Raw genomic sequence first — 24659 nt, 5'->3', positions numbered from 1 at the left:
TTAGCCGTGAGCAAGGTCCTTGTCAACATTTGTCTTAGAGAGAGAGAGAGAGAGAGAGAGGCGTTTATTCTGTTAGTGGTAGCGTGCATCTCACTACCTGTGTGTACGTGTGCGCGCGTGCACGTGATCTCTGCTGCCAGACGGACGACAGTCATCTCCGGGGACCTCTTAGACTCCATCTTTTATGGTCAATTCTTGATTAGTCTCAAAGGAGGCCACTTTCTTTCTCACACACACAAGAAACGAAGAAAGCAACAACAAAAAAGGAACTATTTTTATCCCTCGCATTCTCTCCCCTCCCCTTAATTTGCCCCGGAATTAATTCCTAACTATTTTATAGCGACTGCTAAAATTTCTAAAGCTGAGGTGTAAATGGTTTTATATAACTCAAGGGGAACTTTAGCTCCGACGGTTTGATTCTAATCAATTGTTAACCATCGTCCCATGTGGGCGTTAAGGGCCGTTCATTCGATCCCTTTTAATCAATGTTCTGCAGACTTAACAGGGGTCTTAAAGATGACGGACTGATTTTATGACCTCGGTTTCTTTTCCTTCCAAAACGCTCCACTCTCAACTTGGATCGTAAAAAGAGGAACAAACCATCTATTAGCAGGACCCGTAGCGCAAGGGACGTCTACGGAGCGTTGCCGCTCAATCGATGACGGAGCTCTTACGGCCTAAACATGCAAGAAGGTCTGACAGAGAGAGAGAGCCCTTCTTGAGCAAAGACCCTGCGCAAAAAGATTTCTAAAGTCACTGCTGACATATGATGGCATTCACCCCATTATGTCCTGCTTCTGTGACAGTCATCACACTCTCAGATGGTGGCATAAAATATATTTTTCTTTCCCCTTGAAAGGGGGAGGAGGAGTGATCGGAGGGGAAGGTGAGAAAGAAGAGGAGGGAGGGGGTTTTGCAGAAGACGCTGCGTTTAAAAATGGAGTATTTTTTTCTTCTTCTTCTCCTTCTCTTCTATCTCCAAATGTAACACTTTAAAGGAGATGGTTTTGTTGAAGAAAGGAGAGAAGTGCGGCAGATGAGTCAGCACAGGAGGGATGCTTTAGGAGAAGAATTAATGGAAGATAACGTTTACACAGATATATATCTTTGGCTTTTCTCACCGGAAGTGTCTTTTGCCTGCTCGGTTTCCTAAAGGGGACGACACACTTTGATGCGAATCGATTGTAGGCGTTTTACACTCCCTTGGCGTCTTATTCTCAGGTTAGTAACATTGTAAGACTCCTTTAAGATCAGTGTCAGCGATACTACTTGAAGAAACCAAGAATTTTACGTAGAAATACAAAGGAAAGTTAAGCCTAATTTTCTGCGAAGCTCTGTATATTTTAAAAAGTCAAAAATATCTTTTGTACGCATGCGCAGTAAGAATTGTTTAATATCAAATACTCCCCACCCTGTTCCTTACTAGACAGGATAGTAGTGCTGGCTGGCAGAAGAATTCCTTGTCGGTTTGAATGTAGTTAATGTTTTTTCTTCTTCTTTTTTAACCAAGAACACGATGTCCACTGGGGACTATGTGACATCGTTCCAGTGAATGTCGCTTTTCTCAACAGTTACTTATCCTGGCGTCTGTGCTGTGGTCATGACAGTTTACCAGTCTCCCTCGGATGATACACAATGACGTGGTCAACCATTGCAATGTCACCCGCCAAGTTAGTTTGCTATATTTCTGAAGTCACTGCCAACTACAGACTTTGTAACTATATAAAAGTCATGTATCAATAGCGACTTCTTGGGATACAGTTTTCATTGAACTCCGTTATCTTTTTAAAGGGCCGGATAACAGTTTTCTAACAGCTGTTGCAAGCAATATATAAAGAGTCAACCAAAAAAAAAAAACCGTGGACAAAGAATGTGTCTAGATAGATTAATTATCTTTAAAAATAATCTCTGAAAATGCCATTCGTTTATTTCAGAAAAACAGTCGCCTGTGCCGTTGCTAAGCAACCGTACTCATTCTTGTCGATTTTTAATGTAATCGAAACAACAATTTATTTGAGTGTTAATTTCCATTGTAATTTTGCCAACAGAATCGGTTGCTAGGTAAATTTTAATTGTTAAAAGTTACGTCTGCTTTACATAGCGTCTGATTTTGATAATTGCGAAAGATTTTGGATTTAGATCGTTTGCTGAGCAGCAAATTTTCGTCATCAGACGGTTTAAGAAGACACCCAACGCTTAATTTTTTTTTGTTTAAAACAAGATCACGTGATTAGATGTCTTCTGCTTCGATACTCGGCAAAAGTATCGCACGTGTAGTTTTCGGGTGTCTTGTTATTGTAAATTCTTGCTACAGGTATAGACCACTACTGGATATATCAGTCAACACGCCACCCTGCTGGGGTTATTACCTCTGGCAGGGAGGATCGGAGCTGTCTTATCTTTGCCAGCAATCGGCTGAAGACTTTTTTCTTTCGGGGGTCAACGGTGTCACGGTGATCTGCCGTACTGTCCGTTAAAGATAGAGTAGCAGTCAAGATAGTGTCTTTGGCATCTGCAAAATACACGCGTTCATGAACATTAGACGCTTTCGTGAGGCACGTGCAAAAACCCGATGGGGTGTGTTTCTAACCTTTTCCCCTACCTTTCTTTCTTCCCTCCATCTGCCATTTTGATACGATCACCTGCTAATAGCTTCTGGTATAACAACTCTTTGACATGTGACTGTTTCTTATGGTTCGGTAATCTCCCCCCTGTGGTAAAGCCTTGAACAGTGAGGGCTTTCAAGATTGCCCCTCAGTCCCTCCCCATATCCGACCGAGAAAAACAACACCGCAAAACTCTAGCCAAAAAAGTCTTCATTTACACCAGTCGAGGAACGCGTATACTTTAAAGCACACGTTGCGCCACCTGGTGAGCGAATTTAGAATTTAATTACTATTAGGCCTTGTAGCGAGTTTTCAACACCGAAGGTCCAACCCTTAATGTTAATTACCGTAATTAAAATTGTTACTCCGTTTCCCACGAGCGTCGATATTATGCACTGTAGCGCCATCTAACGGAGTGTTTAGGAATTACTGATTACTTTTGATACTTCCGTTTTTAATAAGATTTTTTTTTCGTGTCCGGTTGGTTGTGTTTCATATTCGTGCGAGTAATTTCTTTTTTTTGTTTTTTGATTATATGTTTCAGAATGCACATGTACTGGTTTATTTTAGGGGGTTTCTTTCCCAATCAAAATCGTATTGTGTCTTTTAAGTTTATTGTAATTTCTGCAGCTATTTCTGACTTTTGATTAAAGAAATAATTGTAATAATTAAAACAGTAAAGGTTAATGCTTTGTATTTCAATCTACTGTTTGCCACTGGTGTAAAGTACAGTGCCTGTCCTAAAAAGTCCTTTTTGGGGGGGGGGGGTATTTGAAAAAAAACGATGGAAAGAATCGAAATAAAACTTATCTTTGTTAGGCAATGTACTTTACACGACACCAGTGCAATCAGGTGGGTGTAGTCTTTAAGTTTTAACTTGTATCTTATGACCTCAGTATTTTTGCTTTCATAGGGTCCCCGCCAGGTGGCCTGTTTTATGATTCCAACATGTACAGCACCCCATTGTCTCTGCTACAGCTTCCGCCGACGGCTCTCCCGGAGATCACCCAGAAGTTAACGCAGCCAGGCAACACTACGGCCCGCTTCTCGCAGGATGGTAAACTGTTCGAGGACCTGAAGGCGATCGTGTCGGATGCCGACTTCCAGCAGGCGGCCGAGGTCGAGTTAGAGGTCGGATTCGTGTGCAAGAAGTGCCAGCTAGTCCACCCAGCTGAAATCTTGTGTCTCAACCACCAGAGGTCGTCGTGCTTCTCCTCCAAGGCCATCAACGACATCAAGGCAACCCTGAAGTTGGTGCAAGTCCAAGTGGAGTGTCGCGCGTGCAGAGAGAGGTTCCCCACCATCCTGGACTACAAGTTCCACTGCAACGCCGACCGCCACGTCAAACGGGTTCCGAAGCAGCGCAATGACATGACGCCATCTTTGCCTCCCCCTCCTCCTCCTTCAGTTCCTCCTCAAATGGTTCCTTCGTCGGTCGCCGCTATGGTTTCGACACCACAAGCGTCTAACATGCCTTCTACATCCGCATCTGCCGTTTACGGAGGCCAGACAGGGATGGCGGTTGCACCTTCCTTCGTTCCTTCGACAGTTGCGCCCTCTATGAATCCGGCAGCACGCCTAGTGCCACCGATGTTAATCCCCCAGCATCCTCAGCCAGCGGCCGTTGTCAGGGATCCTGTCCGAAACGGGCCGGACGTCTCGCAACAGCTGCTCTTCTCCTCAGGGGTCCAGCACGACTTTCGCAGTGAGTTAGAAAACGGACTTCGACTGAACGTCGGACTAGATGGTGTGACGTTGGCTCAAGGATTGGAACCACCATCGTTGGATGTTTCCGATCATATCCCGGCTTCTTCCAAAGCCGGAATACGTTTCTCTGGAGAAATATCCCTCAGTCCGGAAACTAAGAGGTTATAATTGTGTGTCCCAGGCAATAATTGTACGGTGATTCATCCTCTCTCTCTCTCTCTGGAGATCCACGCTGTTTGTTGTGATTTGTTAAAGAAAAAGTTTATCCGTTTCCTCGCAGAAATAAATGGGGAAACGTGGTCATCACCTATCAAGACATTAAACTTTATTCCTTGCAAAAGAATTTTTAAAATGTCTTCTGCATAGGAAGCTTTCTTACTAAGCCCTGGAAAGGCATAAATGGTATTTGGAATCCTAGGTAAAAAACAAACCAAAAAAAAAAAAAAAAACGAGTGAGTTCGAGTCACGTGACGCTATTGTTGGCTTTCATGTGAATATGTAAAATTCTGCTGTCACAGAAGCAGATGTTTTAAGACTGCTTAATAGAGAGGGTGGTTATGTTCTGTTTACACCCCCCTGAAAAAAAAAAACCAAACCTTTTTATTAATCTTAGACCACATTTTAGAACGAAAACCCCCATACCATCCTCCATACTTCCCCCTCCCCCCAAAAAACGATCTCAATAGATTAGTTCCCCACAGTACCACCAGACGGTGTTATAACCTTGTAGATTTCTCCTCAAATTTTTTCTCTAAAAAAAAAAAATTTCCTGAAAAAAAAAAAAAATTTTTATAAAAGAATTTTTTCATGCTCTCTCTACTAGAGTAGCGAATACATTTGTAAGACTTGCTATCGAAGACTTAAAAAAAAAAATTACGTAAATCGAACCCGTGCAAATCTAGGGCATACTCAGACATCAGCAAAGGTCAAAGGTCAAAGGTCACTATATAACAAACAAAAAAAAAAAAAGAAAAAAAAAAAGGTGTTAAAGAATGTTGTGTGTGTGTGTGTGTGTATAGATTATGCATGAGTTATAGAAACTATGGTTCCTCTCACGCTTAATAAGCAAGTGTTTGCTGGTCAGCCTAAAGGCCCGTAAAATAAAATAAAAAAAAATAAAATAAAATAAAAAAAAATAAATAAAACACACACATATGGTAAGGGGCACACACGATTTGCGTGTTATCTGCTCTATGTTCCTGAACTTTTTCTCATATGACACGCTCTGATCGAAGGTCAGACCAAAGTTCCTGTGTATTTATTATTATTTTTTTTTTACATCGAAGAGATCTATCATAAAAGTATTCAACTGCACATTACATATTTGTTGTTCTCCTCTCTCTGTGTGTGCGTGTGTGTGTGTGTGTGTGTGTGTGCGTGCGTGTGTATGCATGTGCGTGCGTGTGCGTTTTTTTCTGTCTCGTTCAAATCACGTCCAAATACGTGGGTGCACGAGATCAACTCCCCCCCCTCGATTTCAGTAAAAGAAAGAAAGAAACACACACAAAAAAAAGGGACAGTAGGTTTAGAGATATACCCTGTGGCACAGCCTATTTGCTGATATACGCAAAAGGGTGGCAAATTTAGTGATGTCCAATTGTACAATCCTTTAGATTTTTGTGTCCACTACAAGTGGCTCTATGTACAAGATATTTGTAATGTACCTTATATTCTATCTGGAAAAAAAAAAGATATCGATGTATCATAGGGTGTATTAGAGGTCCCCCAAATAGTTGCGTTATAATTAGCTAGAAAAACCACCACCACACACTTAACTACCTTTTCGTGGTATGGATAGATCCATGGATGAAAGGTTGGATGCTACATCAGGAGACGCTTAAAAAAAGACGGAACACAGAAGATGTAGAAATGGTAATGCTCACTGCCACGTTCCGTTTTTCTTTCTTTACTTTTTAATTAAAAAAAAAAAATTATGGAAAGACGGCTGCTCAGACTTTAAAATTTTTTTAGGGGAGGGTGGAAAAAAAAAAAAAAAACCGAAAAGGGGTTTGTTGACTGACATGGAGTGACGTGTTCCTTTTTTCTGTTCGCTCTCTGACATTCAGTCTTTCAATACATGATCTGCTCCCCCCTTAAAGACCCCCAACCCCTTTCCTCTCCCCCCTCCCCCAAATAGCTTTCATCTTGTCAACTTACTAAACAACAGACTTCTATGTCTATTGAATGTCGTGGAGTGCCTCTACATCCGATCGTACTATATTTTTTGGAGGAGTTCAGATACGGGGGTGGTGGCCCTCCACGAAATTTTTATGCGCACGCATTTTCTACTAATGTGTATGTGTGCCCATCACCAGCAAAAAGTCTGATGATGACGCTCGAACAAAAGAGAGCGTTCACTAGTTCCTAATCTTTATGTGGAGAAGGTTATGGATATGTGTGTGTGCATGTTTGTTTGTTATGCCTGTGTGTGCGTGTGTGTGAGAGAAGAAGAAGAAGAAGAAGAAGAAGAAGGAGGAGAAGAAGAGAGAGAAAAAAAAAATAAAAAAGGGCGAGCGAGAACTTTGGTGGATACGTCTTCAGACTTTCACTCCAGGACCTGCTGATCAGGAGAGAGAGAAAGGTAGAGGTCAGTTAGCAAGGTTATTACTAGCTAATCATAGGAAGAAAACATGGCCGACAAAGTTGTTCCTTTATACAAGTCTGTACAATATTAAAATAAATGCTCCAATCGTGGGAGAATGTTTGCTACACTATCCAGAGGGGGAAAAGTTAAAAAAAAAAGCTATATATGTGGTCTAAGCGTAAGCTATAGCAAAAGACGAAGGCTATCCTATATATACATATGAAAGAAAAATTCAGTAGCCTTCATTATTAATCCTATAGGAGAGCACAATGCTAGGAGCTTACCTAAGAGATGGATTTGTGTTTGTTGGTGTACAATTTAAACGTTAATTACTATTAATTTTTATGATACGAAGAGATCTAAACGCAGCGTCCATATATGCAGAACACAATATAAAATAAGTCCTTTGATGGGAAAATAAAAATAAGAAAAAAATAATATACATATATATATTTATATATTTTCCGACAGTTTCCTATACTGGTTTGACTTCCTCTTTACTAGGATGCACAAATATGCACTTGAAATGTATTCTGCCAACCTAGGAATTGAAATATTTCGACAAAGAGCAGAAGTCCATGGTAAAATGTTCCACACATAAACCAATCCAGATCTCTATCTATTTATAGAGGGTTTTAAATAGAATCACTTTGCCCCTGTCATCAACTGTTTCACCTGTAGCTCTTCATATTTTGCATTCTCATACCTAGCAGAGATGACACGTAAAAGGATTGTGTTAATATATATATATATTAAAAAAAAAAAAGACCACACAGTTTAAAAACAACAAACAACTACTTTTGTATATATATATACATATAAATTATTCATAAATAACGTCTGGATTATCTAATCCATCTAATGGACAAATCTGGACCATCATTATTACAGTATTAAAAAAAAAAAGAAGAAGAAAAACTTTATAGAACTACTATACAGTTCCATACTGTTTTAAGTATTTTATTTTCAGAGAAGAGTAATCGCTCTTTGCCATTGAGAATATTTAAAAGACTAAGAAAAATGTCCGATAATCATTTCTGCTGTATTCACTATTCCCACCAGACGAAGAAGAAGAAAAAAAAAAAAAAAAAAAAAAAATTAGTTCCTAGAAGACACGGTAGGTGTCGCTGTGGTTGCAGAATGGTGCTGCTGCAATATATTTGTTACATTTGTTAAAGTTTTTGAGCTAAAATTTTCTTTGTTGCAATTTGCCGTACTATTTTGTGTTTTTGGCTTATTGTCGATTGCATGCTGCGTTTCAATTGTTATGGAACCAAAAGAAGAAACAGTGCAATTGTTGTATGATGAAAAACAAAAAATGAAATATATGGTTCGTTGGTTCTATGTGTAAATTGTAATTGTAAGTTTTTTGGTAATATTTAATTTTTTTTATGGTATAACTTTAAATTTTAAGTTAAATTTTTTTTCAAAAATTTTTAAAAAGTTAAAAAATTTTTCAAATGTTTAATTTTAAGTCATATTCTGATGTCATCTTTGCTGCTGTTTCAATGTAGTGTATCGCTCTTGTGCAAGAAAACATGAGAAAAAAAAAATAACAACAAAAGACTTTGAAAAATGTTTGCAAAAAATAATACTTAATAAACAAACAACAACTTAAAAATGTATTAATAATAACTAAAAAAATGCGTTGTTGTTTTTTTTTTTTTAAATACTTGTTGGTAAGAAAAATTTTCAGCGATAACGCACTCTTGGTAATTATAAAAAAAAAAAAATGTTACGATCAACCAGATTGTAAGAATATTTGGATATCATGTTTCTTTGTAATAAGTTGAGTGAAAAATTTTGAAAAATCTTATTCTTAGAACTAGAAGGCCTTTTTAAGTAATAAAAAAAAGGTATTTTTTAACCACACACACACTCTCTCACACACACAACGGAAATAAATTGGAAGCAATATTTATTTCAGATGTTCAGAGGAGAAACCTTTCTTGAGACCCACTATCCAACCACATGTCAAATTAACGCTAAAAGAATATTTCTATTAAGTAAATTAGAAGGAGCCCTTCGAAGATGAGTACAAAAGACGACAATCATGTCAAAAACTATAAAATTGTAGTTCCTATTATAAGCATGCATTGTTGAAGGCGCCATTAAGATCGTCTGGAGCAAACAATGCAACTATAGAGGTATTAAACCTCGTGCAAGCTCACTGGTTAACAATAAAACCATAGCTCGCGCGCTGCGCGCTAGATGGCCAACAATTAAAAAAAAAGTTGCAGACGAACTAGCGTCAAACAATGAAAACGCGCATGCGCAAACAAACATTTCACTATTATTAAAACAACAACAACAACAAAAAAAGTTGGATTAAACTAGATTTCTTCTCTGATCATTAACGTAATATAAATATTGGAAAAACAATTTTAATTAATTTTTTTTATTTTTCGAAATGATTGACGTAGTGAGATGCACACGTATATATACATACGTGTGCATCTTATTGTGCGCATGTATGTATTATACGTGAGATCAGTCGTCTGCGAGTGTAAGACTGGAAACTCAAAGAAGGTAGTTCTAAGCAGCGCATGTGTGGTTACACCACCCAAAAGCTAAACTGTTTGTAAAGGCCTCTTAGTTCAATGCCAAAATGTGAGCGAATGAGAGAGGAGACTCCATAATCAGCTGTGGTCCTTGCAAAAGTAGTCGTTTCCTCTACCTCATAAATACTACAATTGAAGTTCCTATAAAAATGCTAGGACCCAGTTCGTATACTCGGTTTTGTCAGTTTGAAATTGTTTGAATGGCGGTAGTTGTCAATAACATTTGCGTGTATTTTCTTGGATTATATATGTATATATGTATGTGTGGAAGAAGTATTTAGAGTCAACTAGCCCGAAACACTGTGGGGGCCTAATGATGACTCTAAAGTTTGTTTTCTTCAAATTCTCATGTGTACAAGATAGCATACCAGTGACTATGTGAGCCTAATTCTTATGAAAAAAAGCACAAAATCTAAACAAAAAAAAATATATTCGTATAATGCTAAAAAAAAAAAAGAAACCTCCCTGTTGAGTTTTGTGTTTCGTCATGTGTGGACCTCATCAATCGATTAAAAAAAATAAGAAAAAAAGAAAGCAATCAGCCGAAAACCAAATTGGAAGAAAGAAACGCTCCACTCTGTAATTATTACGTACTTTGTTTGAGAAAAAAAAAGAGAAAAAACTGTATTAATAAATAAATACCTACGCCAAAGAGAAAAATAATGTTCCTCCTTTTGTTTCTTTGTTACTGAACAATGGCAGCTGTATAACTATACTACGGTTAACTATTACTATTGAATACTGCTGCTTTTCCTACTAACTACTACTAACTATTGCTACTAACTAATATTACTAACTACTATATAGCTAATATTAACTAACTACCATGTCTGAGTTGGAAAAAAACCCCGACCTAAGTAGGTTAGATGTTGTTTTATATATACATGTTTGTGCAGGTCTATTTTTGGTATATCAGTTTCAGATGGTCTAGGTTTTTACACAATGGCTCATGTAGTCTGCTTAAGCTATGTAATAAACAGTCAGCTGTGAAGGAGCAAATCTAGTACTGTATTATTGCCTTCTATCACTTATTTTGTGTTTAAATCGTTTACAATATCCACACGCACTTTACATTACCAGCATGGAAACACCACAGATCTCACACCGACGAAAGTTATCACAAAAATTAACTACAGTATTTCCATGACCAAATTCAGTTGGAAGATTAAGAAAAATTTTCCATTAATTTCAATTATAAAGTTAAAAGAAAAAATTTTTCGCCATTTTTCAATTATAGAAAAATACTGAAACATTTAAACGTTTTAGAATTTTTGTTTACCATTTTTTTAAATTGTAAAGTGAAAAGAAATTTTTTCTTCACTATTTCTCAATTTTAAAGTAAACAGAAATTTTTTTCACCATTTTTCATTATTAAAGAAAAATACAGAAAGATTATAGAAATTTTTAAATTTTTTTACCATTTGTCAATTATAAAGTTAAAGTGAATTTTTTTCACTATTTTTCAATTATAAAGTTAAAAGAAAAAATTTCACAAATTTTCAATTATTATAGAAAAATACAGAAACATTTAAACATTTTAGAAATATTTTTACCATTTTTTTAAAAAATTATAAAGTTAAAAGAAACTTTTTTTCACTATTTTTCATTATAATATTAAAAAAATTTTCACCATTTTTCAATTATTATAAAAATACAGAAATATTATAGAAATTTTTTTACCATTTTCAATTATAAAGTTAAATGAAACTTTTTTTTACTATTTTTCAATTCAAAAGTTAAAAGAAAAATTTTCACAATTTTTCAATTATTATACAGAAAGATTACAGAAACGTTTTTACCAATTTTTCAGTTATAAAGTGAAAAGAAATTTTTTGCCCATTTTTCAATTATTATAGAAAAATACAGAAAGATTATAGAAAATATTTAAAACGATTTTTCAATTATAAAGTTAAAAGAAACTTTTTTACTATTTTTCAATAAAAAGTAAATTTTTTTTCATTATAAAAGAAAAATTTTCATCAATTCTCAATTATAAAAAAATACAGAAACATTTAAACATTTTAGAATTTTTTTTACCAGTTTTGAATTATAATCAAAAGAAATTTTTCTTCACTATTTTTCAATTATAAAGTTAAAAGAAAAATTTGTACCCATTTTTCAATTATTATAGAGAAATACAGAAAGATTATAGAATTTTTTTTACCATTTTTCAATTATAAAGATAAAAGAAACTTTTTTTACTATTTTTGAAATATAAAGTTTAAAGAAAAATTTTTCACCGTTTTTAATTATAAAGTTGAAAGAAAATTTTTTTATCATCTTTAACTTTATGAAGTTAAAAGAAAAAAAAATCACAATTTTTCATTATACAGCGAATAATTTTTTTACCGTTTTCAATTTTAAAGTGAAAAGAAAAAAATTATTCATTATTTTCAATTATAAAGTTAAAAGAAAATATTTCATCATTTTTCGATTATTATAGAAAATGGAGAATTTGTTTTTATCATTTTTCAATTATAAAGTTAAAAGAAACTTTTTTCACTATTATAAAGTTAAAAGAAAAAAGTTCACCATTTTTCCTTATAAAGCGAATAAATTTTTTACCGTTTTCAATTAAAAAGTTAAAATAAAATAATTTACACTATTTTTAACTTTATAAAGTGAAAAGAAAAATTTTCCCCATTTTTCAATCACAAAGTTCAAAGAAAATAATCACAATTTTTTTCATTTATTAATTGAAAAAAATGGTGATTTTTTTTTCACCATTTTTTCATTAATAAATAACTTTCACCATAACTAGAACTTCTGGAATGGTTCTTCTAGGAACAACTAGAACCTGGAACTTCTAGAACTATAGTCCTTGGAATAACTGGAACTTCTTGAACTGTTTCTATAGGAATAGTTCCAGAAGTAAAGAAATGCTGACAACTGCTAATATTTAAAATAACACGCAGTCTGGAACAGAGTTACAGTCAAAGGAAATGGAGAACACAGCAAAATACTCCCTTAAATCAATTAGTCTCTATACAGCAAAACTCGCTTAAGACGTTTCCATCTGAGATGTTTGCCCACGACATTTAAATTTTGTGGTCCCTTTATATTTTCCAAAAAGATTTGCCCTTATAGGATTTCAGTTGCAAGATGTTTTAAGTTCTTCCAATATTTTACAGTTAGGCATGGTACCGTTTACGTTGGAAACTGAAGTCAGTTCTTTCTGAAGATGGGAAAATTTCATCTAACTGAAAGAACAAAAATGAACAGAATGAAGAAGTTTTCTCTTTGAAACCATGGAATATCACTCCGTGACGTAGATGGTGCACTTCTACCGAGGACCTAAGCCCGTTAAGACCCAAAAGGAAAGGAAATGACTTCGGGAGGTAATAAAGGAACATTGCGCCAGCAATAGCTTGTCATCATGCTCATGATGATACGCTATTTTTTGGAATGGACCAATCTTAAGGGAAAAGACAGTACAAAACTGAATACAAAACTCAAGAATCAAGAACTAATCTATTCTGTTGCTGTGACATGCTAAGTTCCTTGGGATTAGGCAGTGACAAACGAATAGCAAGGTCAGTCATGGAAGCCCATTCTTCTTTACCGTTTTACATAATATAAAAAAAGAATTATCTTTAAGTTGTGGATTGTTTCATAATATGGTCCCTTCCATAACTTTCTCTTATGAAGATGAATCCTGCCTCGTAATTAAAGTACAGTGAGATTAACCATGTCAAATAGACGGACAGCGTGGATGCGTTTGAAGAACTGCTCTGTCTGGTCATTGGAAACAACTGATTCCACAGTGCTTCAATAAAGTTGAACCTTTCCATGGAAAATGTTGCCCAATTTGAGCAATATTCCAATAGAAATTCTTCCACCAATCACGTCAAGCTTTCAATCAAAGAGGTGGGTTTTCTATATAGTGGGAGGTATCAATTCAAGTATTATTTCCAACCGTTTTAGAAAGGAAGAATATAGAGATATTTCTAGAGGAAGGGTGGGGTATTGTTTTGCAGTTGGATCGAGTCAGCTACAGCATGATGCAGCATATCACGTCCGTATATTGTACCTATTTCATGCCCGATTTTTCTTGTTTGTAGGGAAGAAAAATCTCGAAACCCTTGTCCCAGACTAACCGTTTGAAATAGTTGTTGTAGGGGGTTTTAGACGCAACAGCAATTTAGGCCATATTCCGCGGTATGTAATATGTCTGTAAATTGCGTGTTTTCTGTGGTGAATTTTCTGTTTTGCTGGACTAAAAACCCGAAGTTCCGGGAGAAAAAACCACGCTATCCTCGCCTGAGACGGTCTAACCTAGCCACTTTGTAAAAAAAGCCCATAAAAATTCTCTTTTAGTTTGAAAATTTATACATGGACCCTCGAACTTAAATTGTTTCTATGCTGTGAATTCTTCCAGCTTTTTAAATATTTATAAGAAATTTCGGATATAATTAGCGAATCCCCTGGTGTATCTATACTGACTTCCAACAGCCCCCGATTCGCAATTTGAGAAACGCTGGAATATGAAAATTTTAAGGACATCATGAGAAATACTCCAGCAAATGATTAGAAGATACCTTGCGATTGTTGCAGAGATGTAAGCAGAGGGACCTGAACCTCAAAAGCAAAAGGTTCATATCGGTCTCAATAAAGTGGCCAGGAAGTATGTAAATCTAACTGAGGAAGGACTTTTAAGGGAACATGATGCACAATTAGATAACTTATCTTCTAGCAGTGAGTATAAAGAATCAACTCCTCAATGGTTAAAAAACTTGGGTTCGTCTTCTTCAAAACGTTGAAATTAATCAGAATGATTTCATAATGTTTTAAATATTTTTGTAATTCTTGAATCCAGTGTAAACTTAAGAGGTGACAATCTGTGACAGCACCTTAGTCATTCATCAGGTCTAAAAAATATTTTATGGAACACTAACGTCTTAAGAATCATTTTGTATCGAACTCTGTGTTCCTAAAACGAGAGTTTCCATTAATACATTTTGTGCAAAAGCCATCGGTGTTATTAATGTTGTAGGTCTACACTGGTTTCCAGAAATTGAAGCAACAAATCTTATTTATTTATAAACATAACACACTTAATAGGAAATTGTCCCAATTGAAGTAAAAAACAATAAATACTTAAATAGTATTGAATCTTTCTTTCATAATTTGAAAGCATTATCTTTTTGGACAGGAGCGTATAAAGTATTGATGTATTGCCAAATCACGGAATTTCTCTGTTGTTTTTATGCGGCTGGTTAAGATGACAGATTATTATTTATAAATGGAGGAAACGTTTTCCCCTTGGCCGATTGAATTCGATATCCATTGAATAATAAAGGTTAAATGGCTGTCACAGTTTGCGAAGTCTTCCTCACCTGATATTGAATATATTGTCCAGGAATTGATTTCGCTCCAGTTTGTAAATAAACTGATTAACAATGATCATGTGGTCTTGATGAAATCTTTTGAGACATAGTGGGATTTAACACAAGTCATGACTTCTGGACAGTAGAATGAATACCGATATAGGTTTATGGAAACCATTTGGTACCCAATAGAAGATATCGTAAGGCTGGCGTGTTTGCAATGCAAAAGTATCAAAAGAAAAGAAAAGACACTCCAAGTCTCAATTAGCACAGCATAACTGAAGAAATTTTCAGCAATGCAAAACAAGGTCATTGGGATGATACTAATAATAATCAATTGGTATTTGCAATGAGTGTGTGTGGGCCGAATTCGACTTGGTTAGTCTTAGAGGAGGGCCATAAGTATTATTCCAAGATAATTCGGGTTTTTTTATCTCACAAACCGACCAGAAACTACACCAAATTATGGACATAAAAGCTTTCGCAAAGGTCCTAATTGATTGAGCTAAAAAGTCATTTAACGCTCACTTTTTAGCTTCACCAACCATCAAACGAATCGGAATGGATTTGGCAATGAGTCATTGTCTTATTCCTCTGTTGGGCGAGGGCTGAATGGTCAGCGAATGGTTGGACGAATATCCTCCTGAAACTATGCCTATAACTGGGCACAGTGTGTGCTTAGAATATCTTTTATGTCAGTACACCAAATATAATATTTATGCCAGTGGACCAATGAACCTCTCGAGACTGGCTAATTGGGTAACGTATGAAAAGAAGTTATACGAGTTCCTGCATCTTATTGGTACACCGGTACATCAATTTTCAAAAGATTTGTTATACATACATATGAAAGGCTGGAGTACCCGTAAGAAAACTTGTCGATTGCAGCACAAGAGAGATTAAAATCTACAAAAGGATTAAAAATCAGACTTTAAAACCAGAATTAAAGTCAGCTATTTAAACCTCATTTTATGACAAACTGATATTAAAATTACAAAATTTATTTGATACAGAATTCCTCTATTGATCTATTCTTACTTGCCAGATTTTTTTTTTTTTTAATCTTTAATCTTTATTGTATACAAACATGGTATATACAATAGACCCTTCACAGCAGCAATGCCAGGGGTTAACAATTTTTAGGGTTAACTGTTAGTGGGAACCCACTGTTTGTAATTGGGCTAATGAAATTTACCCAACTCTCATAAACAATTTTGAAATTTAGATCCTCTTCGTATAGATCATATTAAGTTTATGTAATCGGATTATAGGATCAACTTAAAATTGTTTTTGTTTTTCGAGCGTTCAGTCAGTGTACCCAAATTGGGATTAATTGGTTTAACTCCCGAATAACCGGCTGCTTCTCGGTTCCATTTAAGCCGGTTAAGCAGAGGTCCACTGTGTCGTTTGGATCTTAAAGATAATTCAAAAATAATGTTGTGAATTGCTCAAACATCAGATACATTTCCCACTAATAACTTCAAATGGTCATTCCATTGTAGAGCACATCTAATTCAGTGTTCTTCAGCCTTTGTAACACTGCGACCCACAATGTCAGGAAGCCCCATATTAGAATCAGACACTACATTTATCAAGAGAGCTAAATTGGTAATAGGACACTTACGATTAATTTACATCACCGTTATTACAGCATACTGACGTATTGCTCAAATTAGACTTAAGTAGCTCTCAGCATTCTCCATCCCTTTTTATAATCGCTGGACCCATTGCTACAGTCAACGGTAGGGCGGTAATTATTCTGGGACTCATGAGATATCTCTTCCTCACACTGATTTTGTAAGTTGATATGATTGTAATATTTGGGACAAAGCCAAAATAATTTAAGCCAAAAATACTGTTGGCCTAAAAATCGGGTCTGATCTGCACCCTGCACTGAATCAGGAAGGAGAATTAGGTCACAATCTCTCAGAAAATATATGGGATTCGTCAGGAATCGGAATTGAAAATTAATTTACATACAGTAGTTTGAAACTCAACTTCGTAATCGATTCTGACCAAGGTTCAGTCTCTCAAGTATTTTTCTTTTCGTGCCCTGCTTCTAGCTACCAAATCATCGCAAGAGTTTGACCTACAAATGACCTCAAAGACATTCCTACATCCTTCGACCTCCAAATGACCTCAATAGATTACAAAATCCTTTAACCCCCAAATGACCTCAAGATATTCCTAAATCCTTTGACCTCTAAATGACCTCAAGACATTTATACATCCTTTTATTTCAGAATGGATAATAATTTATTTATTTAATTACTTTTAAAAATTAATTGGATAATACATTCTCCCAAATTACTTTCTGAAAGATTGCGATTTTTCTATTGGTAAAAATGTCTTGTGTGGTTCATACAAAAGGGCAAGACATCGTATAGGAGGTGTTATCCTCTTTCATTTATTTTTCTTGAATGAATATTGGTTCTTTGATGGTTTCTTCTACCTTAGATTGATACAATTTTTCATCTAATTCCTTTGGACAACCACCAGATAATATTTTACTTATTATTCTGAGCTGGGAAGGGTAACATCGAAGACCCATTTTGTAATAGAAATTATTATCTTTGAGTCTGTAGATTAGATACGAAACATAAGTAGAAATCTGAAATAGATTACGTATAAAAAATACTCCACCCATTAAAATTAAAGTTTCTAGGAACGTCCAGGGATTAATACCCTACGGATGTATACCCTAATTAAAAAATTAGGGTGTACATCCTTAAGAGTAGCTAGATGGTAATGGTTTATTTATGATTCTTTCTCGCATAGAACTGCACGCATACAAAGACCTCAAATGATAAGAAATTCCTGAATATCCATTCCACCCCCCGAACCTCTCAGCCCCATCTTCTCCCCGAACACAGAACCACGGTGGAATTTTTAGTTGTCGAAATTTAATCAAAGGCCACACTGAGATAGACTGACTTCCTATTTGCTGTTTCAACTTCCAAAGTCTGATTACGCTTATACTTTTTGTGCCCGCTAATAGCTAAAACGCACGAAATTATATAAACGCAGACTAGAAGCACGAGCTATTTAATGAGTACTGGAGAACCAAACTAAAGTAAAGCTAAAGGTTTTTTTTTTTATTCGGGTTAAATTATCAACAGAAATGTAATATTTAAACCGAAATTTGATTATCTTTTTTTAAAATGAGTTCCAAGGCTAGTTAGAATTTCTTTAAATCGGTAAATTAAATCAATAAAGTGGGTTTAGTTTGTTTATCGAGACCAAGACGGTATTTTTTTTAATTAAAAAGCTTCTTTTTTAAATAATAATAACTAAACTTTATAAATATTTCAATATTAATTGCTTTTAAAGGGAATTACATTTCTTACTGTGATCCGAAGACTAATATCGATGTTCTGCCATTCTCTGCAGACAATATTAAAAGCAAGAGAGATGCAGACAACAGCGTAGTCAGTGAGAGAGTCGACATGCACGCTAGGATAAGCACATTTGCTTATATTTCGCGCTCATTTTATCAAGGCCTCTAGAGAACGTGACACCAGACTTGACATAAGACATATTTTACGTTACACATCTCTCGGAATTATCCCTTCTAAAGTGAATTTGGCTTCTTTTTTTGGGGGCTATTTTTCGTTACAGAGGATTGTGCAGAAAAAAAAAAAAAAAAAAACTTTATGGTAAGTAAAGTGATTTATGTTTTCCTTATGTGGGGTCTTAAGAAAAACGATACGAGGAACGCATGCAAATTTTTGCTGGGTACTTGACAAAGTGTTGTTAAATGAGATGTTAAAATGTCCCCAAGATCGCAGAGAGGAGGATAGGGGAAGAATAAGAAAGGTTATCAACATTCAGAGGACGATATGAAATTTCATAAAATACCATTTCTTCAGAAAAAAAAAAAAGATGTTTTGTGTGTGGAAACCAAAGCTTCTTAAGAAAAGAGACGCATATTTTCTCATGTGGTTAGGAAGGAACGAAAAAAGGAAAAAAAAAAAAAAAAAACGGGAAAGGTCAAATATATTAGTTATTCTATACGCTTTCGCTGAAAGAGAGAAAGACAGAGGTAGAAAATCTCATAAAGATGAAGACATGTTTATAAAAATGACGTTATTGTTGACGATTTAAGGGTGCGCGAGCATAAAACCCCAATCATCATATATCAATGACAACCCGATTTAAGTAATTCGATTTATCAACTACTACTAAAATTTGCATAATGAGCAGCAGACATATATCTATCGTTGGCCTAAATAATACAATAAAAACAAAACATATACAGGATCATTCTGCGAGGTATGCACACATACCCACGTAAATGGCAAACTCTCGGTTAATAGAAAAACTTTTTTTTTTAGCTTATTTTTTAAACGCGTGTTTCTGACAAGCACAATGAAACTGTTTCCTTTCCCCTAATAACAACAGTTTTCAGAATTTAAGTCGCTTTCATTAGTTTTCCACGTCAGTTGCACGCGCAGCGTGCTTCTGACGTCATGCAGCAACAATAAATTCACGAAGCATTGTTGCATAGGTGATGGAAACGGATCTGTTTTGTCTCGTGATGGAAATTGATATTGTTAGAAGTGTCGAAGGCCTATTTCGCGTTCTTTAACAATTAACAGCTAAAAAAATTAGACCTAATTGTCGCTGCCTAAGTATGTCGGACGTTATCAACTATTAGGCCTAATTTTTTTAGCTGCCTAAAAGTAACTTTTAGGCCTCATTTTTTTTAGCTGCCTAAAAGTAACTTTTAGGCCTAATTTTTTTAGCTTTTTTTTATTAAGAGTTGCAGCATCATTTCAAATACATTTACGAAAATAAAAAAATAGTGAACGATTTTGATAAGCGTGTTTCATAAAGCACAAGTTACAGATCTGGTGTGACGTCACGCTTAGAGAGAGAGAGAGAGAGGGTAATGTGGCATACTCTGCCATAATGCAGAATGTGCGGTAAGTACCTCTATTTTCTTAATAGTTTTTTAAAATAGTATGGAAGATCACGTTCTTTATAATGTAAGGTTTTGGAGAGACATGGTCACGCTAAAAATCCCTATGCGACCTCACGGTGCGGGAGAAGATAACCTGTCGTGAGAGAAAGGTGTAGAATATTGCCTACATGTTCGCGTCTCTGATTGATAACGCCGATGAGTTAAGCCAGGGATTTAAAACTAAGAGCGTGCACATGCACAATATGTCTGCTGATGGTCATGATAAAGACATTCCCTGGCCGAAATTTTTTTTCTCTCTTTCTCTCGGTCTGCTAATTATTATTTATTCATCTGAAGGGCCGTTGCGAACTGCTTATGTGGCGTGTGGTAAAAGAAGATTCTCTTAATAGAAAACCCAGCGCAAATGCGTAATAAATTCCTCGTTACCTGTTTAGTTAGCAGCGTAAATAGCAGAGGGCGCTGGTGTAGCTACTAGAAAATATATTAATCGAAGTTAACGTGGGAAGATTATAACAAAAAATGATCCTTATCGAACGGTTTCTTGGTGGGCAAAGAAAGAAATAAGAATGTAGCCCAACTATGGGAAAGAGCCTCATTGCTCTATCATTATAGGATAAATTATCTTATAGAATTTATCGAAATGGTTTATCAGCTTTTACCCTTATAAGATAAATTCTTCTTTTTATCCTTGTAAGCATTTATCCTTACTTGGTAACTTGCCCTTATAGGATAGGCTATCAATATAAACATTTGTCCTTATAGATTATCCTCATAAACATTTATCCTTATAGATTATCCTCACAAACCTCTGTCCTTATAGATTATCCTCATAATCAGTTGTCCTTATAGCTTATCCTCATAAATATTTACCAATACAGGATAAATTATCCTCAAAAGCATTTGCCCTTGTAAACTCATAGAATTCATAAAATTTATGCTTACAGTTTATCGTCATAAACATTTATCCTTATAGATTATCCTCACAAACCTCTCTCCTTATAGATTATCCTCATAATCAGTTGTCCTTATAGAGTATCCTAATAAATATTTACCATTACAGGCATTACAGGATAAATTATCCTCAAAAGCGTCTGTCCTTGTAAACTCATAGAATTCATAAAATTTGTGCTTACAGTTTATCCTCATAAACATTTATCCTTATAGATTATCTTCATAAACATTTACCATTACAGGATAAATTATTCTCAAAGCATCTATCTTCATAAAATTTATCCATACACTTTATCCCCATAAAAATATATCCCATTGATTATTCTCATAAGCATTTATCCCATTGATTATTCTCATAAGCATTTATCCTTACAGATTATCCTCGTAAACAATTGTCCGTATATATTATTCTCATAATCATTTGTCCTTATAGACTATCCTCATAAACATTTGTCCTTGTAGATTATCGTCATAAACATTTACCATTGCAGGATAAATTATTCTCAAAGCATCTATCTTCATAAACTCATAAAATTGATCCATATACTTTATCCCCATAAAAATGTATCCCATTGATTATCGTCATAAACATTTGTCCTAGTAGACTAACCTCTTAAACATTTGTCCTAATAGATTAACCTCAAATATTTGTCCTTATAGATTATCCTGATAATCAGTTGTCCTTATAGATTATCGTCATAAACATTTACCATTAGAGGATAAATTATCCTCAAAAGCGTCTGTCCTTGTAAACTCATAAAATTTATGCTTACAGTTTATCCTCATAAACATTTATCCTTATAGATTATCCTCATAAACACATTTACCATTACAGGATAATACGGATCGTATATCATATTATGTATATAATATTTACGGGTCGTATGTTTGCTGATCGTCACGCTATAATCGCCTTAATGCAATCTTTTTGAGATTCTTAAGTCTTTTTGCGTAGGAGGTAGGTTAGGTTGTGGGCATATTAAAACGCACGTGACTTTTTACAATATGTAATCGTGGCACAACGTAAAGAAATGTAATCTACAATGGCAGTCCCCAAAGTCACTTGAAAAAGGGTTCCGACTCACTCTTAGAAGACATTTCGCCTGTCGGGTGTTGGTTGATCATCAATCAGCCCACACTTGACCGAGGATCCCCACCAGGGTCGAGCCATCTTTCAGCGGAATCTTCCTCATAAAACAAATCTATTACGGCTGAGGCCCACACGAGGACAGGACAACGCCCGTGTAGTTCCCATTGTGGATCACAATTTACCTCTCGGTTTTCTGATAAATCTTTGGGGTGACCTTCTTTGGGGAACGGGCACCTTAGATGGCGCGTAGCCTGATTTAGTCTGCATCAGAAACTTATGGAAGTTCGCACTCATTGAAAGGAATGCGTCCACTAACAAATGCACACCAACAAGAGGGTCGAATCTGTGCCTACTCCATCTGGAATCGATAAAAGAGAAACCGAATTACAACTGAAACGGAAAATGTTTTTAAAATCGTTATTGGGGGGGGGCTACTGCATGCGTATGTTTCGGTCTTTTGGCCCGTTGCATTCTGGGAAACACTTGCAAATGTCTGAAACAGCTCCGTATATTCTTAATTACTAATTATGTATTCTAATTAAACCGGATTGAGAATTTTCGAGCGCAGACAATGTTTCGCCTCAACTGGACCTCGTCAGGAAGCTCTGGCCTCATTCGTTGTACCCCAAATCGAATCCCGCACGTGAAATAAAAGTTGGTACCGACGCAAAGAGATCTGTCCTCTTACGAGCTGGATTTGTTTCTCGTGCAACATCACGTGATTTAGGAGCAAAAAATTCGGCGAAAATGTATCTTGGAATCTCCGCCCGCGTGCAGCGGAAGGGCTGTTTCATGGTAGCATAGTTACGGAGATGGGAAAGTTATTTGCGCCGCTATAATATTCGGATCGGCTCTTCGCTTTTTATTGCAATTTAAGAACAACAGATCACATGCTGCAACCGAAGATAATGCCTTCACCACGCAATTGGCCGATTGTCCTTCCGCGGGTGAGTAGCGAACGATAATTGAGAAAACGTCCCTTGCGTAGCAAAGCGTGTATTTAATCTTGAAACCCAAATTCGAACTTGATTATAGAGAAGAGCTCTTCCTGTCCGAGAATCCATCTTTGAATGTAATGCAAACCACACACTCCGCATTCCTGCACATTTAAAATAGTTGTGTGGGGGAGGGGGAGGAAGGGGGGAGCGTGGAATGAGCATGCCGACAGGGAACGAAGAACGCATATCCACAAAAATAAAGGAAAACGCACAAGCGCTCTCTTTCTGTTTCGATGCGCTACGTGTCGTTTCCTTTTCTTCGCCATCTTCTTCATTATTCTGTTTCTTAATTCCATTTATTTCTCTCTCCCCCTCCTCACCTCCTAATAGTTTCGTTGGCTCCTTTAAAACGACGAACGTACATTTATTAAAACGGGTATCGAAAGCCCCATGCACGCTTGCTGCCACCAGGTGGCGCTCGCGAGGATTTCCGCGCACGCAGTGGTACTATACTTTGTAAATTTTCTAAATGCGCCAAGACGCTGATCAGACGAGTTTAGAATTATTAGACGAGAATGTTATCATTAAACGTACTTAGCGGTCACGTGGCCTCGAACCACGGTGAACTCAAACACGCGTAGTAGTGCACTTGGCACCAACCCACTCAGCTATTTTGGATACTCTCCTCAGAGAGGCAATCGTGAAGATTTTTATAGTTGTAGTGAAGAGAAAATGGCACGCGCAAGGAAAAAAGTTACCGAACCCGGTTTAGAATATGAACATGAAAGGCTCTTAAGCTGTTATTTGATCGACTCTTTCTCTCTCTCTCATTTGACCTCTTTTCCTTCATCATTCCCGACTTGTGCTCTTTATCATTTTAGCAACTGTCCCGTTTGGATTCCTTTTCTCTCTCTCTCTCTCTCTATCCTACCTTTCTCTCCCTCTGTCTCGCCCTCCCCCTTTCAAACCAACACTCAAAATTTATGAGTCGCCAAACACAACAATACTGTTCGTAACGATACTTACACAAGAATACTCCTCGTGCCCACACGCAACCCTCCCATTAGGCCAATGTTCAAGTCTAGCCAGACACATTTGAAACCGATAAACTAGTTAAAAGTTCCATGCTAGAGAAAGCACACTTCTCAACCTCCCCCCCTCCTTTCAGTATCACATAAGGCTTTCTCCACCCTTCTTTCTATCTTACATTTTTCCCATCCTCTGTTTTAGATCTCCCTCAGCCAGTTTATTAGCTTTTACCCCCCAATTTTTTCTCCCTCCCCCTGTCTTTTTTTCACTTATTCTTCCATGACCTTCCCTGGACACGCACCTAAACAGAGGTAGAATTAGAGAACCGGAAATCATGTGATTTCACACACTGCTGTGAGCGGAAGTACAATGTTAGTGTATGGAAGAAATGGGTGATGTTTGGGGTTATTGATGAGAACAAAGAAATGCAATTTATTATCTTATTGTCGCTGACAGATGTTTGTACGATCACGTGATGTAAGTTCCCCTGTCTTCCCTAAAAAAAGGTACCCTTACGAAGGCACCCTTAAGCACAGGTCTCAATACAGATCGAAACCGAATCAAAAGATAAAAACCACGCACTGATTTCCATTTATAAAAGTTAAATGCGCAAACTATGAGCTTTGACCACCAATATTTAACGGAAGTGACGTCATCAGAGGAAGTGACGTCACAGACCCTTCTACATTTTGAGTATCTATCGTGAAAGTTGTGGGGGATGATATTAAATAATCAAATCAAACGTAATCAATTTTCTATTAAATACCGAACAGTTGACCACTGAAAACAGCGCCACCTGGTTTTAAAAATTGAAACTAAGCATTGTCGTATGCGCCATTTTTGGAGTCAGAACTTATTAGCGATACTAAAAGTAATTAGAAATAATGCTAATACAATCGTTCTCTCTAATGTGCTTCTTTCTCTCTATCTTTTTTTTTTTTC

At 36.1% G+C, this 24659-nt stretch overlaps 1 protein-coding gene across 5 annotated transcripts in view; it reads left to right on the top strand.

The window, feature by feature from the left end:
- Positions 1-4937, top strand: part of LOC150082882 (zinc finger homeobox protein 3-like) — a 265556-nt gene extending 260619 nt beyond the window's left edge. For 4 of the 5 annotated variants that reach the window (XM_090377648.1, XM_090377650.1, XM_090377651.1 and 1 more), the window contains exon 4: positions 3520-4937. In XM_090377648.1, the coding sequence (XP_090233774.1) occupies positions 3520-4481 (962 nt within the window). In that variant the 3' untranslated portion in view covers positions 4482-4937. The remainder of the gene's footprint in view (positions 1-3519) is intronic. The other variant, XM_090377652.1, reaches the window with a different exon arrangement.
- The last annotated feature ends 19722 nt before the right edge of the window (positions 4938-24659 follow it).

Source organism: Mastigoproctus giganteus, chromosome 7 (assembly GCF_048544385.1).
Source record: "Mastigoproctus giganteus isolate SK-2022 chromosome 7, ASM4854438v1, whole genome shotgun sequence".
NCBI lineage: Eukaryota > Metazoa > Arthropoda > Arachnida > Uropygi > Thelyphonidae > Mastigoproctus > Mastigoproctus giganteus.
The sequence above is the reverse complement of the archived record's forward strand: the minus strand, read 5'-3'. Positions and strand labels throughout refer to the sequence as shown.